This window comes from Notechis scutatus, chromosome 2, assembly GCF_049901735.1.
Source record: "Notechis scutatus isolate UNSWTSFEM ecotype Mainland chromosome 2, rNotScu1.2, whole genome shotgun sequence".
NCBI classification, from domain to species: Eukaryota; Metazoa; Chordata; class Lepidosauria; order Squamata; family Elapidae; genus Notechis; species Notechis scutatus.
In genome coordinates, this window is record NC_142010.1 from 165,474,673 (window position 1) to 165,489,296 (window position 14,624).

General features: G+C 39.5%; 1 protein-coding gene across 1 annotated transcript; it reads left to right on the forward strand.

Moving 5' to 3' along the window:
- The first annotated feature begins 5,673 nt into the window (after window positions 1–5,673).
- TENT5C (terminal nucleotidyltransferase 5C) lies at window positions 5,674–13,335 on the forward strand. Its single transcript, XM_026675418.2, has 2 exons — window positions 5,674–5,822; window positions 9,664–13,335. Exon 2 carries the CDS (start codon window positions 9,682–9,684, stop codon window positions 10,843–10,845), a length of 1,164 nt encoding a protein of 387 aa, XP_026531203.1. The 5' UTR covers window positions 5,674–5,822; window positions 9,664–9,681; the 3' UTR covers window positions 10,846–13,335.
- The last annotated feature ends 1,289 nt before the right edge of the window (window positions 13,336–14,624 follow it).

Consider the following 14,624-nt stretch of genomic DNA (forward strand, 5'->3'; position numbering starts at 1 on the left):
TGAGGTGGGTTTCTGCTTCTGAGTTTCTACTATTTTTAGGGGAAATATTAGGCCTTTTTAATATTTCTTAGGATATTTCAATTTTCTAGGAGAATGGTGGGGGTGCTAACTTCCTACACCTTAAAATGAACCAGCTGCTACTCATGAACTTTGTAGCAGCATCTAAATATTTTCCATACTTTTCCCTAACTTTAGTAAATTCTGTGAAGACACATAAAATTATATACTTGCTCCATCTTGTGAAAAAATTCCTGATGACCAAAACATAATCTTGTGAGGTGAGGTTTTTTGTTTTTATTTGCTTAAGAGCAACTTTCTAATCTATTTCTAGGCATATATTATGGAAAAATTGATGAAATCTTCAGCTGACAAAAGGATGCTTTTTCTCAAAATCCATTTTTAGGTCCAGATATATTTCTTCTACATGTGGAAAAACAATTACGGTCATCCATAGCTATATTTTTTAATTCTGCAGATCACTGAATAGTTTAGCCATTTTCCAGTGGTGATATGTAAGGTACAAAAATCCATCTTTTTTCAGATATCCGCTTCAAAAAATATAAATATCTAAAATGTCAACACTGAATGAAAGCATGTAATACTATTTACCAAAATGGAGCAGTGGGCTTCTTTCTCTCTCCCCACCCCGGCTGGACCATCAAGACATAAAGGTTGGGGACTGCTTAGCCCTCTTCTATTTTTTCCTCTTTGATCCTTCCTTGCTCTATTTGACAACATTTTTTGCAACTATATTTTCTGCTATGTGCACATTTTGCATGTTATTCTTTTTTCCTTTTTGCAGCAATCAATTAGCATTTTTTTCTTCATCCACAATTTCTTTCACTTGATCATCCCACAAAGCAACTTTTATTTATACAATTCTGTACAGTTCTATGGCATCATGTAACAATTCTTTCACACTCATTAATAGTCCCAATCATTCATCATAACAAATCAATCATGCTTTTAGATTTATATTAATTTCTTGGCATATATATGTAAGAACAGATTTATGCTTGAACCATGTATTCGAAACAAATCTGTTTAACCAGTCATTCCCATTGGTTCTCCTAATGCCAGAGTCACTTTTTGCTCATCAAGTTTTAGCAATAGCATTAGCAATAGCATTTAGGCTTATTTACAGCCCCATGGTGTTTTACAGTACTCTCTGGGCAGTTTACAAATAAGAATTGTTTGCATATTGCCCCTAACAATCTTTTACTAACCTCAGAAGGATGGAAGACAGAGTTAACTCTGAGCCCCATCATGATCAAATTCCAGGCTGTGGGTAGAGTTTGCCTGCAATACTGCAGTTTAATTACTATGCCACCAGCCATTAATAGATCAATAGATTATCAAAGATCAATCATCAATAATCCATCAATAAACAATACATTACTCAAGGAACTGCCAAGAAGAAAACCATACCAGTACCAACACTGGCAGAGCAAGCTATCCTATATAAATGAGCAAACCCATACTCACTGGCACTAATATGATTACCAGTACCTACTGTGTTTCTCACAAAATAAGGCCAGGCCTTTTTTTTTTTTTTGAGCCCGAAAAAACGGCTAGGATGTCTTTTCAGGGGTGAATTAATTTCTCCCCCCCCCGCGCACTAGCGCCATCTCCAACAACAGCATCTGAGTCGCTCCCGCTTTTCCCCGTCCCGTAACAACAGGAAAAAAAAGATTTTGAGGTACCTGGGAGCGCCGCGCACGCTGCATTTTGGTTTAATCCCGAGTGGCTGGGTGGGCATGAGAAGAGCCGAGCGAGCGTCTCTGCTGCTGCTACCCTTGGTGCTCCAGCCTTGGGCTCTGCAAGTTTGCAAAAGTCCCAGTGCGCAGCCCGTTCCTGCATTCCAAGCGCCCAGGCCAAGCTGCAGCTGTCCTCTCTCGCCAGCGCCATCTCCAATAACAGCGGCAGCAGCAGCGGAACCGTCGGGAAGTTACAGAGGTGGCTCCCCCACCCGGGAAGCGGCTAAAACGCTTCCACGGTTCCCACCACTGCTGCCGCTGTTATTGGAGATGGTGCTGGTGAGAGAGGGACAGCTGCAGCTTGGCCTGGGCGCTGGAATGCAGGAACGGGCTGTGCACTGGGACTTTTGCAAACTTGCAGAGCCCGAGGCTGGAGCACCAAGGGTAGCAGCAGCAGAGACGCTCGCTCAGCTCTTCTCACGCCCACCCAGCCACTCGGGATTAAACCAAAACGCAGTGCGCGGCGCTCCCAGGTACCTCAAAATCTTTTTTTTCCCTGTTGTTATGGGGACGGGGGAAAAGTGGGAGTGACTCAGATGCTGTTGTTGGAGACTGTTCTGGCAAGAAAGGCGCCAGCACCGGTGGGAACCGTGGAAGCTACGGAGGCCTGAGAAGCAGCTGAAACGCTGCCGGACATCCACGCCAACGCCGCCTGCCTGCTGACCCGGGTAAGGGAGGGGTAAGGGAGCCCTCCGTGCTCCACCATGGTGTTAGGAGCGGCTGATGGTGAGGCGTAGCTGCCCATGGGGCACTCCTAATGGCAAGTTCCACCCCCCAATTTTGCATGTTTTAAACTAGGCCTAAATTTGGGGGGAGGGGCTTAATTTCATTTTATGCCTAGAAAACATGCTGGGTCTTCCTATGGGGGGGGCGTATTGTTGGAGAAACACGGTAGTTACACAAGAAAACAAGTAAGCAAGCTCAGAGAGCACAAGAACTCTATATATAGTTCAACCCTCAACTACATGTATTGTGTTCTATTATTTGATCTTTTTTGACCATCCACTTTCCGTTGAGTCCATGACACATTATGCATTAGGAAATATGGTATTCAGCAGTTTAACCTAAGGCTAGTGGAAAAGTCAAGGCTTTTAAAACACCAATCAACTTTCCAGAGTATTACTTGGACAGTGAATGAGAGTAAGAATAATCATTAATTAAAACTGGCATTATGTGCCAGTTTTAATTAAGTGGAATGAGTTGTAATCAAATATGACTGAAAGATCTTCAAGTAACTTAGAGTTACTTGAATTAGAGTTCCCAGTTTCAAAATGAACTAAGAATGGTTACATTACATTAAAACAAACTATGATTTACAAAGGACAATATTTTAATGTAAGCCAGAATTAAACAACAGCGGTAACTTAATACAGAATGAGCAACCTCCAGGCCACATGATATTTCAATAGCCCCTAGTGCAGCTAGGGCCAACAATTTTGAACTTTTTTTGAAGTATAGGATCTTGAAGAACTAAGGACCAAAAATACACCACTTTTTAAAAGCTCTTGAAATGGGAGGATTAAGGAGCAAAATGGTTAACCATTTAAAAGGGTTCATGCATTAGAAGAGCCTTGAATCTTGGTCTAGCTTTGAACCGAAATCCCCATTCTACTTTCAAAGGACAGAATTGATGATAAGTGGTTAATAGCCCATGCTGGTGATAAAGCCAACAGTCTTTTCACAGAAATATGCTTTCTGGTTTTATTTTGTTCAACACCTGTTCCAGGAACTAAGGGTTTGGTTTCATGAGTTTGCTCAGAAACATCCAAAATAAACTTTTTTCTCAGTTTCATCCACATCCCCCTGTATTTCTGTCATTTCTGTAAAATGATTTACATTTTAGTACTTTGTTCTGTTCTTGCTTCCATGCAAATATCTAAAAATGTTTTCCCCGTCCTTCTCATTTTCAGCTCAGTGCAATTTAATTAGCTTAGTTCAAAGCAGTGATAGAAGAATCTAGGTTTTTTTTTACCCCAGAAACGTTCTGCCCATTAGATTTTTCATAGCCCCACTTTATAATCATTTCTCTAAAAATGTACTGTTTAACATCAATCACCCTATTTTCCTAGGCTTATATCTTTTTGCTGGACTACCCAAATGTACAGATTTTGCAATATTAAATACACTTCTCAAAAACCAAGTAAACAGCAAAATCTCTTTAAGACAAGAAGAAAACAGCTTGCCTATTGACTCTCCTACTCTAGTTTTACTCTTCTTAAAAACCTTATCAAAGAGGCTCTAATCCTGAAATTTTCTGAAGAACTCAGATCTTCAGGAGCTTGCAGATTGTATCTGAGATTGTACCGAGCTTATTCCAGAGTTCTTTATTTCTCCTCCCATCCATTTAAAAAAAGTCTCCAATTCTTTTATTTAGCCGTTTATGGATACAGGAATGATTTGTTTGTGGAAAAGCTGCTCAAGCCTTGCTATTTTGTTCATTCCATGTACTGTTTTGTGTTTCAATTCTTTAAACGATTCTGTGTTTCTGTGAAATGAGCTTTTACTTATAAAAAATACTTGTCAAAGTATAAAGTATAAAAATAATGGTTTAATGAATGAATGAACTATCTTGAAATTACTTCCCTGTTTGCCTTTCCTACACAATAAATTCCTGTTGAACTAGCCAAATCTGGGGGTTCCAAAGGGGCCTTTTATGAACTAGTTTCAATGTTTATCTTTTTTTGACTCACTTCTCCCTTCCTGTGAAATGGGTTTCTGCTTTGAGGCAGTGAGCTGTGAATCTGAGAAAAGTTTGTTTACTGTGGGAATTTGACCCCTCAAAAGAAATTTTAACCTTGTAACCAATTAGCTCTTTCAGTAATGGATCACCCCCAGGATCAAAAAACTTGGACAGATTTATTACTGTATATGTTAAACATGGTCCACCCCCCCACCCCCCACCCCCCAAAAAAAACCTGCACACCACCACTGTAATTCATATCCCCCTATTATTAACTGCCTTACCCCATCTAGCTTTAAGTAGGGATTAGCACTCACCATTTAACTGGATCTATGTCCATTCTGATGTTTCTGGCTGTGCTGGATCCCTTACCAATCCAGAGGCACTTGTGTTTATTTCTCCCAGTGGAGAATTAGGAAATACATTTGGCTTTCTACATGTAGTACACTTTACAGTAAGTATAAGTACATTTTATACTTAGGACAATAGGAATGGAATGCAAACTTTAAAAAAAATACAAAGGACAGTTCCCAACTTTCAATAAGCCAAGTTTGGTTTAATTATGGTTTATTAAATAAGCCACAATTGGGTATTTAAACAAGCCAAATTATGGTTTGCAAACCATTACATAGCAGATGTGAACTCAGCAGTGTTTTTTTCCCGATGAGCTGCTATTCAATGAGATACTTAGGGAAGACCCCAATCGGGAAGGTATCTGGCCACATTGTTTGCTGCGGTGCATTTGGTGTTGACTGTGGTGCAGGGAGTTAAGTTTCTGAGGAAATCCAATGCTGGGGAACAAAAATAAGCAGAGAACCTTTTAGGCCCTGAAAAAAACGAGTTTGTGTCTTGGTTCATGAATGGATCCAATTCTTGCAATATCCCCGGGGCATAAGTTCTAAGACAGCAACTTATTTATTTTTAAACAAGACGGGGCCTATTCATTAGGGCAGGGCTCTCCAACCTTGGCAACTTTAAGCCTGGCAGACTTCAACTCCCAGAATTCCCCTGGTTGGGGAATTCTGGGAGTTGAAGTCCGCCAGGCTTAAAGTTGCCAAGGTTGGAGAGCCCTGCATCAGGGAACCCGAAAATATTTTCAGTGAGCTCTTGATTCCAACTTCCACGATTTTACTCATTCCCACTTTGCTCGCTAAACCTCGCTCCAACTCCTAGAGAGCGTCGTAGAAGAGCCTTTTCTCTGCCCCGCCTGAAGGGGCGTAGTCTGTCCGAGGGCGGGGCTTATAAATGAATCCGCGAGGAGGACGAAAAAAATAATGCTAAGCTGCAAGAGACCGGAACGGCCGAGCTGCCACCGCAGGTGAAGGGTCCAGCGTCGCGGAGGCTCCTGCGCCCTCCCCGCTCACCGACTTAGCTGGAAAACGGAGGTTTGTGTGCAAATGGGTTAGTTAGACCTGAGCGCCCTGAGCCCCCAAAACCCCGGGAGCCGAAGGAAACCTTAGAAACTTCTACGCTATAAAGTCCAGCCAGCAACAGTGGCAGCGCGAAAAGCATTTGCTCTCGCAGCGACATTGGAGGGAAACCAGACAAAAGGGCTCCTCCTTGGTCGACCCTGGTTCTGACTCCCCCTAAAGCCGCTTTAGGCTTCGTCCCCTTTCGAGCACGACCTCTGGGCCAGCGGGTCGCATCTTCCCACATCCCTAGCGGGTCTTGGTGCCCCCGGAAGGTAGCGTGCATCTCCCCGACGCGTTTCAGCATGAACTGCCTGGGTTGAGCGGCGTAGTAGCGCAGTTGCAGGCTCCGGTGTGAGTTGGGGCTGTGGGTTGAGTTGCAATGCGTCTTTTACCTGCGTGATTATTTACAGATAGATATATAGATATAGATATATACAAAACAAAAAAAATGGCAGCAATTCTTATTAATTGGTAGACCTTTCCAAGGAGAAAGGTTTTGAACGATTTTTCCTTAGCTTCTTAGTAGGAGAGAGAGAGAGAGAACCGGGTGAAATGACTGTTTACGCCAATTTCCCTGGGGAGAACTGAGGCAGCTGGATGTTTCTGTCAGAAGCCAGTTACTAAGTGGGTGTTAACAGCCACACCTGTTGCTGAAATACCATGGGCTTCAATGATAAGTTAACTTTTGTTGTTGTTCACTTATTTGGTTGCTTCCTACTCTTCTTGATCTGATGAGTGTTATTTTCTCAAGTTGGTTCATCAGAAACAACTACTTTTCAGTCCTTTCAAGCTAGTGATAAGAGTCTAGTCCAGGGGTCCCCAAACTTGGCAACTTTAAGACTTGTGGACTTCAACTCCCAGAATTCTCTAGCCAGCTAGGCTCTGCTGGCTGGAGAATTCTGGGAGTTGAAGTCCACAAGTCTTAAAGTTACCAAGTTTGGGGACCTCTGGTCTAGTCACTTACCTTTGCTTGGCTGCTTTTTAAATAGCCTTCCATTTTCCAAGCGTCAGAGTTATTCCAAAGAGCTCTGTCCATATTGTATTCTGCACAAGATTCTGGCCTTGTGAAACAAGAACCCATTAAACAGAAGTCTTCTATAGCAGCCTTTAGTAATCTGGGCACCCCCTAATATATGTGAGCTTCGGTTTTCCAGCCAGATGTCTGTAAGTGCTTTGAGAAGGACAGCTCCTAAACTCCTGCCGCTATTCAATTTTATCATGCAACTATTTTATTTTTCCTTTTGTATATGCAGTAGCTTAAAAAATAGATGGTAGTAGTTACCCTTGCAGGGCACCTTTAACATTCTGTGAATGAGTCAGGATGACTCCTGCATGAAAAATGCCTTGTAACTAGGCTGCTTCAGATGAATGGGTTGGATTCAAATTGAGCATTCTGTAAATAGAAAGCAGAAGGATCCAGCAGAGGCTCCTCTCTGAAATAAAGAATGTGCAGGCCATCTTTATCACATTTTGTTCTGTCTGCATTGCCTTGACATCTCAGCATTTCAGATCAGCTTTCTAGGAAAGCTGCATAGCAAAATGACTCTACTAAGCATTAATTTCAATTCAACCGTTTTACGGGAAAGTGCGCTCTACAAAATAAACACATGTCTTTTATGTGAACAGCTCCAATGATTTTTGTAACTCCGGATTAAAGCAATCTTGTTTAGCGGTTTTGGGAAAGACTTCAGTGTAAGTCTCTGTGGAAATACTACCATCTAGTAATATAATAGTAGCCTTGATGGATTTACGTACAGCCTAAAGATAGGTTTGTATATTGAAGCGATGTCTCAGCATTGCTGCTGAGCAATGAAATAGAAAAATACTTCATAATATCAATCTATTTTACAGTAATTCTTTGAATTGTATAGTATATCATTGATGTGCTTCTTATCTAAAGATAAATACCATGAAATAACAGCTATTAGAATATTTCCTATGCAGCTCCAAATGATTTCACTCCTTTTCTATTGCAGCTTTCCATGTTTAGTTTTCTAATGCTGCCTTGAATACATTAACATGATTTTCCTGTATGATTTTTGAGGGGCAACATGTCTAGTGTTTCAGTGGGACCCATTGGAAGTCTGTTACTTGACATTCTAAGTTATTTGGCCTCCTTAGGCCACACATAATGGGGAATATAATGGCACTTTCATTTTTAGTCTAAGCAGTTCTGCTAAGGAGGTACTAGATGTCTGGTTTTTGCCTAGTCTTCTAAATAAGAAAATACCTCCAATAAGATGCTGTGTTCATTGTTTCTTTCCTAAGGGAACTGCATACAAATAGCACCTTTCCTGATATATTGCTTTTCACTTAGCCAAGTCTTGTTGCTGGAATTTGCCCTTCTTGCCACCGGCCAGCTGATACCCACCTTGAGAATTGCTGTGACTAGAGAGCAGACAAGGGGCACATATAGGCAGCATGACTTTAGTGAATACCATATGTGCTGCATTCCCCTGCTACTGGTGCTGAAGTAATGCGGCAGAAGAGCAGACACGGGGCTAATTTCTCTCGGTCTCAACAGAAAGTGGGTCTTTTGTCTACGTACTTGATTCATATGGAAATTAGCTGGCTCTGCCCTGGGATTTGCAGACCAGCAAGAGTCTGGGATTCTCAATATTCCAACAGTAATAGCAAAATTCTTTCTCTTCCAGGGATACTCTTCGGAAAACGAAGGTGGTGGTAGAGGGGTGGGATACAAACATATTTGGGTGCAAGGCTCATTTCTATTGAAATCAGGTTGCCTAACCATACATATCAGGTGAGGGAGAAGAAGAAAGTTGTTCTTTCTGTCTAGAGCAATCCAGTTTACTTCTTATGATCCCCTTTGTGCATTAGAGTTTTGGTTGAGACCTTTTCTTATAAGAACTTTTCTGTGCCATTCCGTAACTCTAAAACAAGGTACAACCAGTACATTTCTACCCACCTAAATTCAAATAATTAAACTTGGAGTATGTGGGTCTATGTGGGTAAGTGTGAAATTGTGATTGTGTCCAGCATTAACTAGTGAAACTTGTAGTAGACTGATTGAAAATGGTTGTTAACAGCTATTTTTGTGAGGTCTCTGTTTATTAATTCTCTAGAGAGGACTGCGTCCTATAAGCTAGCCTATAAATCCTTTAAAGGAAAGGCTAAATGGTTTGGCTCAGATTTAAAAGATGCATCCAGTTTCTTATAAGTGGATTTCTCTATTTCTTTCACATGAAATCCGTGTCAAATCCCATTAAAATGATTATACCATGTGGGAGGAAAGTGGTAAGTAAGGAAACTGGTATAGAGATGAAGGGGGTAATCAAACTAACAGAGGCAATTTGTCATGAACTTAATTCTGTTCATGAAAGGGTCTAATATATCTTTTTTCCCAGCCATTCCTTGTATCAAGCTAGGATAAGAGGTCCCCAGACTAATATTTTTAGGGGCAAAATGTCTGAATAGGAGGAGCTGGAAAAATAGTTTTTAATATATTCATATAAAATTTGATCTAACAAATAAGAGCAGATGTATCTCAGGTGCAAAATTTTCTCGAGGGTTTCTTTCCTTACAACAAAAACGATGTGTGAGAATTTCAGGCATTCTGAGAAATAGTGAAGTTGCTGGAGAAACTAATGTGCAAAGAGAACCACAATTGTAATGAATTGAGTGTAAAGAATCAGTGAACCAGTTTAGACTATAGCAAATACAAAATGCTTACAATATTTCATCCAGATTCTTATTCCTTTCCATGAAGAACATTCCCAATCACTCGTTAAGATCTCAAATTTGCTTAATTGTACTAAGAGGATGTATCTTATTTCGATATTCTCTTCCCTTCTAGTTCAAAGATTAATCTACAATGGCAGACAAGAGACCAAAGGCTGACGCCACATCTTGCAGTGTACTAAGTTGGGAACAAGTCAGCCGCTTGCATGAGATCCTATCAGAAGTGGTGCTAATTCATGGACGGGGCAATTTTCCAACGCTGAAGATAACTTTGAAGAACATCATACAAACTGTTCGGAGCAGGCTGGAAGAAGCAAGCATTCTAGTGCACGACGTTCGACTGAATGGTTCTGCAGCTGGTCATGTCTTGGTTAAAGATAACGGGCTGGGTTGTAAAGATCTGGATCTTGTTTTTCAGGTGTCCCTTCCAAGTGAGACTGAGTTCCAGTTGGTCAAAGAAGTGGTGCTGCAGTCCCTTTTAAATTTCTTACCTGAAGGTGTGAACAAACTCAAGATTACTCCCATGACTCTTAAGGAGGTATATATTGAAAAGTTGGTGAAGGTATCCACTGAAATTGACCGATGGAGCTTAATATCTCTTTCTAACAGGCATGGCAGAAATGTAGAACTCAAGTTTGTGGATCGTATACGGCGGCAGTTTGAGTTCAGTGTGGATTCTTTTCAAATAATATTAGACTCCCTGCTTTTTTATTACAAGTGCTCAGCAAACCCAATGTCGGAGCACTTCCATCCAACTGTCATTGGGGAAAGTATGTACGGCGATTTTGAGGCCGCCTTTCTTCATCTTAAGAACAGACTGATAACTACCAAGAACCCTGAGGAAATTAGGGGAGGCGGGCTCCTCAAATACAGTAACCTTCTTGTGAGGGATTTCAAGCCTATGGACAAAGAGGAAATCAAAACCTTAGAGCGCTACATGTGCTCCAGGTTCTTCATAGACTTCCCAGATATTCTGGAACAGCAGCGCAAATTGGAAACCTACCTGCAGAATCACTTTGCGGAAGAGGACAGAAGCAAATACGACTACCTAATGACCTTGCGGAAAGTGGTGAATGAGAGCACAGTATGTCTTATGGGGCATGAACGTAGACAGACACTGAACTTGATCTCCCTTTTGGCCCTCAGAGTTCTTGTGGAGCAAAACATCATCCCTAACGCTAATAATGTCACTTGCTATTACCAGCCAGCACCCTATGTTAGTGATGCAAATTTCAGCAGCTACTATGTTGCAGATACTTACGGCCAGGTATGTCCCACCTGGTTGCCTTGCAATTGATTCCTTGTCTTCGTGTGCCTCTATTCAACCAGAATGGAGCGTTTCCTATATTTCTCTTAGCTGCTTAAATAGGACTAATGTTACCAAGCTTTAGTCAGGTCATAACATAGTACTGCCTTTCATAAAAGAAAATCTCTTTTCTATCTGTTCTAATGTGTGTCTGCAGTTTTTAAAGCTGAAGTCTGAAAGATGATGTCCAGCGACACCAGAACAATAATAGATGCTTAATTGCTTTCATGCTATCTTACTTTTTGAAGTTTCATTGTCTGCAAGTTCTGTTCCCAATTTAATGGAAGTAATGAAGACTAATCTGGTATTCTTGTGCAGGAAAAATAGCTATATTGTAGCACATAATTAGCTGATCAAAACCCCACTAAAAGGAATGGAATTGAAGCAGTTTAATGTAGATAGCATGACAGCCATTTTCCTGAAAGTCTTAATCAGTTTCCTTCTAGCACCATAGCGGTAATAATGAAATCGTCTTTAAAAAAGAAGATCCTTACATTCTATTTGGTGCGTTTTAGTTTAAAGAAATTGGATACTGGCAACTTTGTGCTGGCAGAAATGGCTTCCAGAATACATAGCTTTCATGTTCTCTTCTTCTCACAAGCTTCATCAGAAGTATTTTGAGACCTTCCTTGAAGAAGGAAGGTGGCAGCAATGGAGGCAAAGAAAGTCTAAATATTTTTAGGAGGGAAGCATTGGCAATGGGGAGTTCTTGATTTGTAGAAATCCCAAAGCAGAAGGCCTGTTCCATGATTCCTTCTAGCCTGGTTGGAAGACTGCCAAGCAAAGAAGGAAACAGGAAAGTACTTTTGCAAGGGTAATGTTGGATATTTGCCTTTTCTTAATAGTACAATCCAAACATTATGTGGAAAACTTCATAGATAGTAAAACAATTCGTGTAAAACAGAGGTTTATGAATCTGCTGTTTGGAATTCTATTTTCCCCTGAAACTGGGCATATACAGAATATGGAGTTAGTATTTTTCTAAAATTATATTGAAACTATAGATTTTTTAAAAAAATATTTTCAATCAAGATGAAAATCTCAAGAAATGAATGCAAACCAGAAGAAAATATAAATATATGGAACCAGATTTTGGGCGGGTAGTAAGGATAGGAATTTATGCTATGGATGATGTGAGAAGCAATAACTGCAGTGAGAAATGATGGTTTCAGTAAGTTACCTGAGAATAAAATACTTCAGTTAGCACTCCGTTAACACTCCCAAGTTCTTGAAAAAAGTTCTCAAAAATGAGTTCAGTTTAAAACAGTTATAAATTCCTAACTCTTGCTATTCAGGGTTTATTGATACTTGTAGATTTTTAGGAAGCCTCTTAAAGTTTAAAGGTATAGAAAGAAAAGAAAGGCTCTCAGTCACAGCTGGTGAATAAATGAAGGTTTTGTGAGAAGGAAATCTGTCAAGCATGCTCCGACAGTTCCACTGTCTTTTTCATAAAGAAGAGGGCTCAAAATACTTGTGCAGGATTCTTTCTCAATTGCACTTTCTTGGCAGCAAAGCTAATACCCATAAGGAATACTTTGCTACATTATTGAAGAAATTCATGGTTGATTAGCATAGATTTACCAAATCCAGATCTCAGCAGAACACCTGAAATTCCTAAATTGTCTATTAAATACAGAAAGAAGATAGATCATGCTCGACCTATAGAGTTTTTTTACAGGTTTTCTATTGCAAAAGGGTATTTATTAAATTGGTATATTTGTCTTATAGTATAAGCATAACATTTCCAAGGAAAGGAAAAAAGGGTAAGAATAGGACAGTGTAATGACAAAGAAAAACATGTTTGGAAATGTTCATTACTGAGTAATAGAAATCCTTAAGTTTCTCTCAATAAAAGTTCAAAATAGGATAGCTTTTGTAAAAGTAGCATTTCTTCTGTAACTTAGAGATAAATTCTTATCTGTGGAAAGGTGGATGACCTTGGCAGTGCTAAAGTGGCACCACCTTGTTGAATTCCTTCTTGAATCAAACAGATAAGCAGAAAAATATTGAGCCTGTTTCAGTTTCTGTAGTTAAGCTACATGTTTTGCTTGACCATATCAAATTGCCTGAATATTGCTGAAATTAATTGCACTGGATTATTCAAAAACAAAGCTAAACAGTAAAAATCACAATTTGATGTTCATGAAAAGATTTATTCTGCTTCCTGTTGTAGAATTGCACCTTGGGGCGAGAGGGGAATATAAAATAGAATTATATTTAAAAAAAGGCGCAACAAGCTGAAGTTTAGACCTTTGTTTAATATTTAATTAAAAGCTGAAATGCATAGATGTCTAAATGTTTTTTTACACTGGTAGAAACTTATTTTGTGTGCATTTCTGGCAAGTATGTGTTTCTTTAAATTGCAAAATTACTGTCAGTTGCTAGATAAGTATGATAGCTTTGGAGAGGGCTGTTGACATGCCCCTGATTTTGGTTTTCTTAAACTTGAAAGCTTAAAGTAAAATATTTTGGTCAACTGAATGGTGTGTGTCCTTTTTTATTTCTTCTGCACCTCCATAAAACAAGAAGACCTTCAAAGAACTTCCCCGTTTGTTCCTAATTTCCCAACTAGCCATTGTAACTCTGTATTCTCTCCAGTGTTTGGGATCCTGCCAGACCTGAAAGTTATCACAGTACCAGTTTCTTGCCAATAGAGCCTATGAAACCATCTCATTCCAATCAGGGAAGATACATATTGGAGTATGCATTTGGGCAATATCTCTTGGAAGATCCAGGTTCAAATGCACTTTCAGTTGTAGAGATTCACAAGGACTGTCCTCTGTTCAATCTTCTATACTTTGCAATAATCTGGGGGACAGCAATAAGAAGAGAATGCTATGAACATCTCTTGGGGGTAATCTGAGTAAATCACATGGTTTCTTGGTTTTCGTTTTCTACCATGCGTTGGAGAGATCATTAACTTCAAATGAAACCTGTGTTATGACTTAAGTTTGCTTTAAGACTATAGACAAAACTTGCCTTGCCAATTCTCTCTCTCTCTCAGAATAACCAGGCATCATTTATTTGCTTTCGTAGTATATGCTTATGACTAGTCTATAATGATATTTCTGAAATTTGGCATTTCTTATTAACAGATTTTTGAGTGTGGGTTGAAGACATTATTTGAACCCTTAAGTGGCCTAGATTTGAATTTCTAACTCACTGAGAACTAGACTGTCTTAAAACCATGCTTTTGCCTTTTTAAAGCACTGAGCATATTTCAGGTTATTTTCTATTTTGACTACATAGATGCTAGAAGATTAAATTGGGATCTTTCAGAATAACTTGTTCTCAAGGCTTCAAAGTAAACAACCTTTTGGTTTCTGACAGCTGTTAGTTTCAGTCTGTAGATTCCACAAAATTACTTTGAAAACCTTAAGAGAAATGTAGATTTTATTTCAAATCAGAATGGTAATGATTTTAAATGTCACTTCCCAGGGACTCCTTAAAAATCATGTAGCATAACCTACTTATGCAGAAAATGTGTTCTGAAAAAGTGGATAGTAGTGTTTTCCAGTTCTGAAAAGAAAAGATATAAAAATATACAGTGCTAGTATAAGTTAATTTAATCAAAGAATTGGAAAGACAATTTAAGCAGTTGAACTTAAACCCCATACTCAGTGAAAAAAATCCAAGTTAAAGATAAATGGCTGTTTAATTTTTGTTGCAACATACCCAATGAAATGGAATCTACATTTGCTCCGGATAATAGATTCTAGTAACACAACCCCTTACTAAGAGGAATTTGAAAAAGTTAATTGCAAATTCTC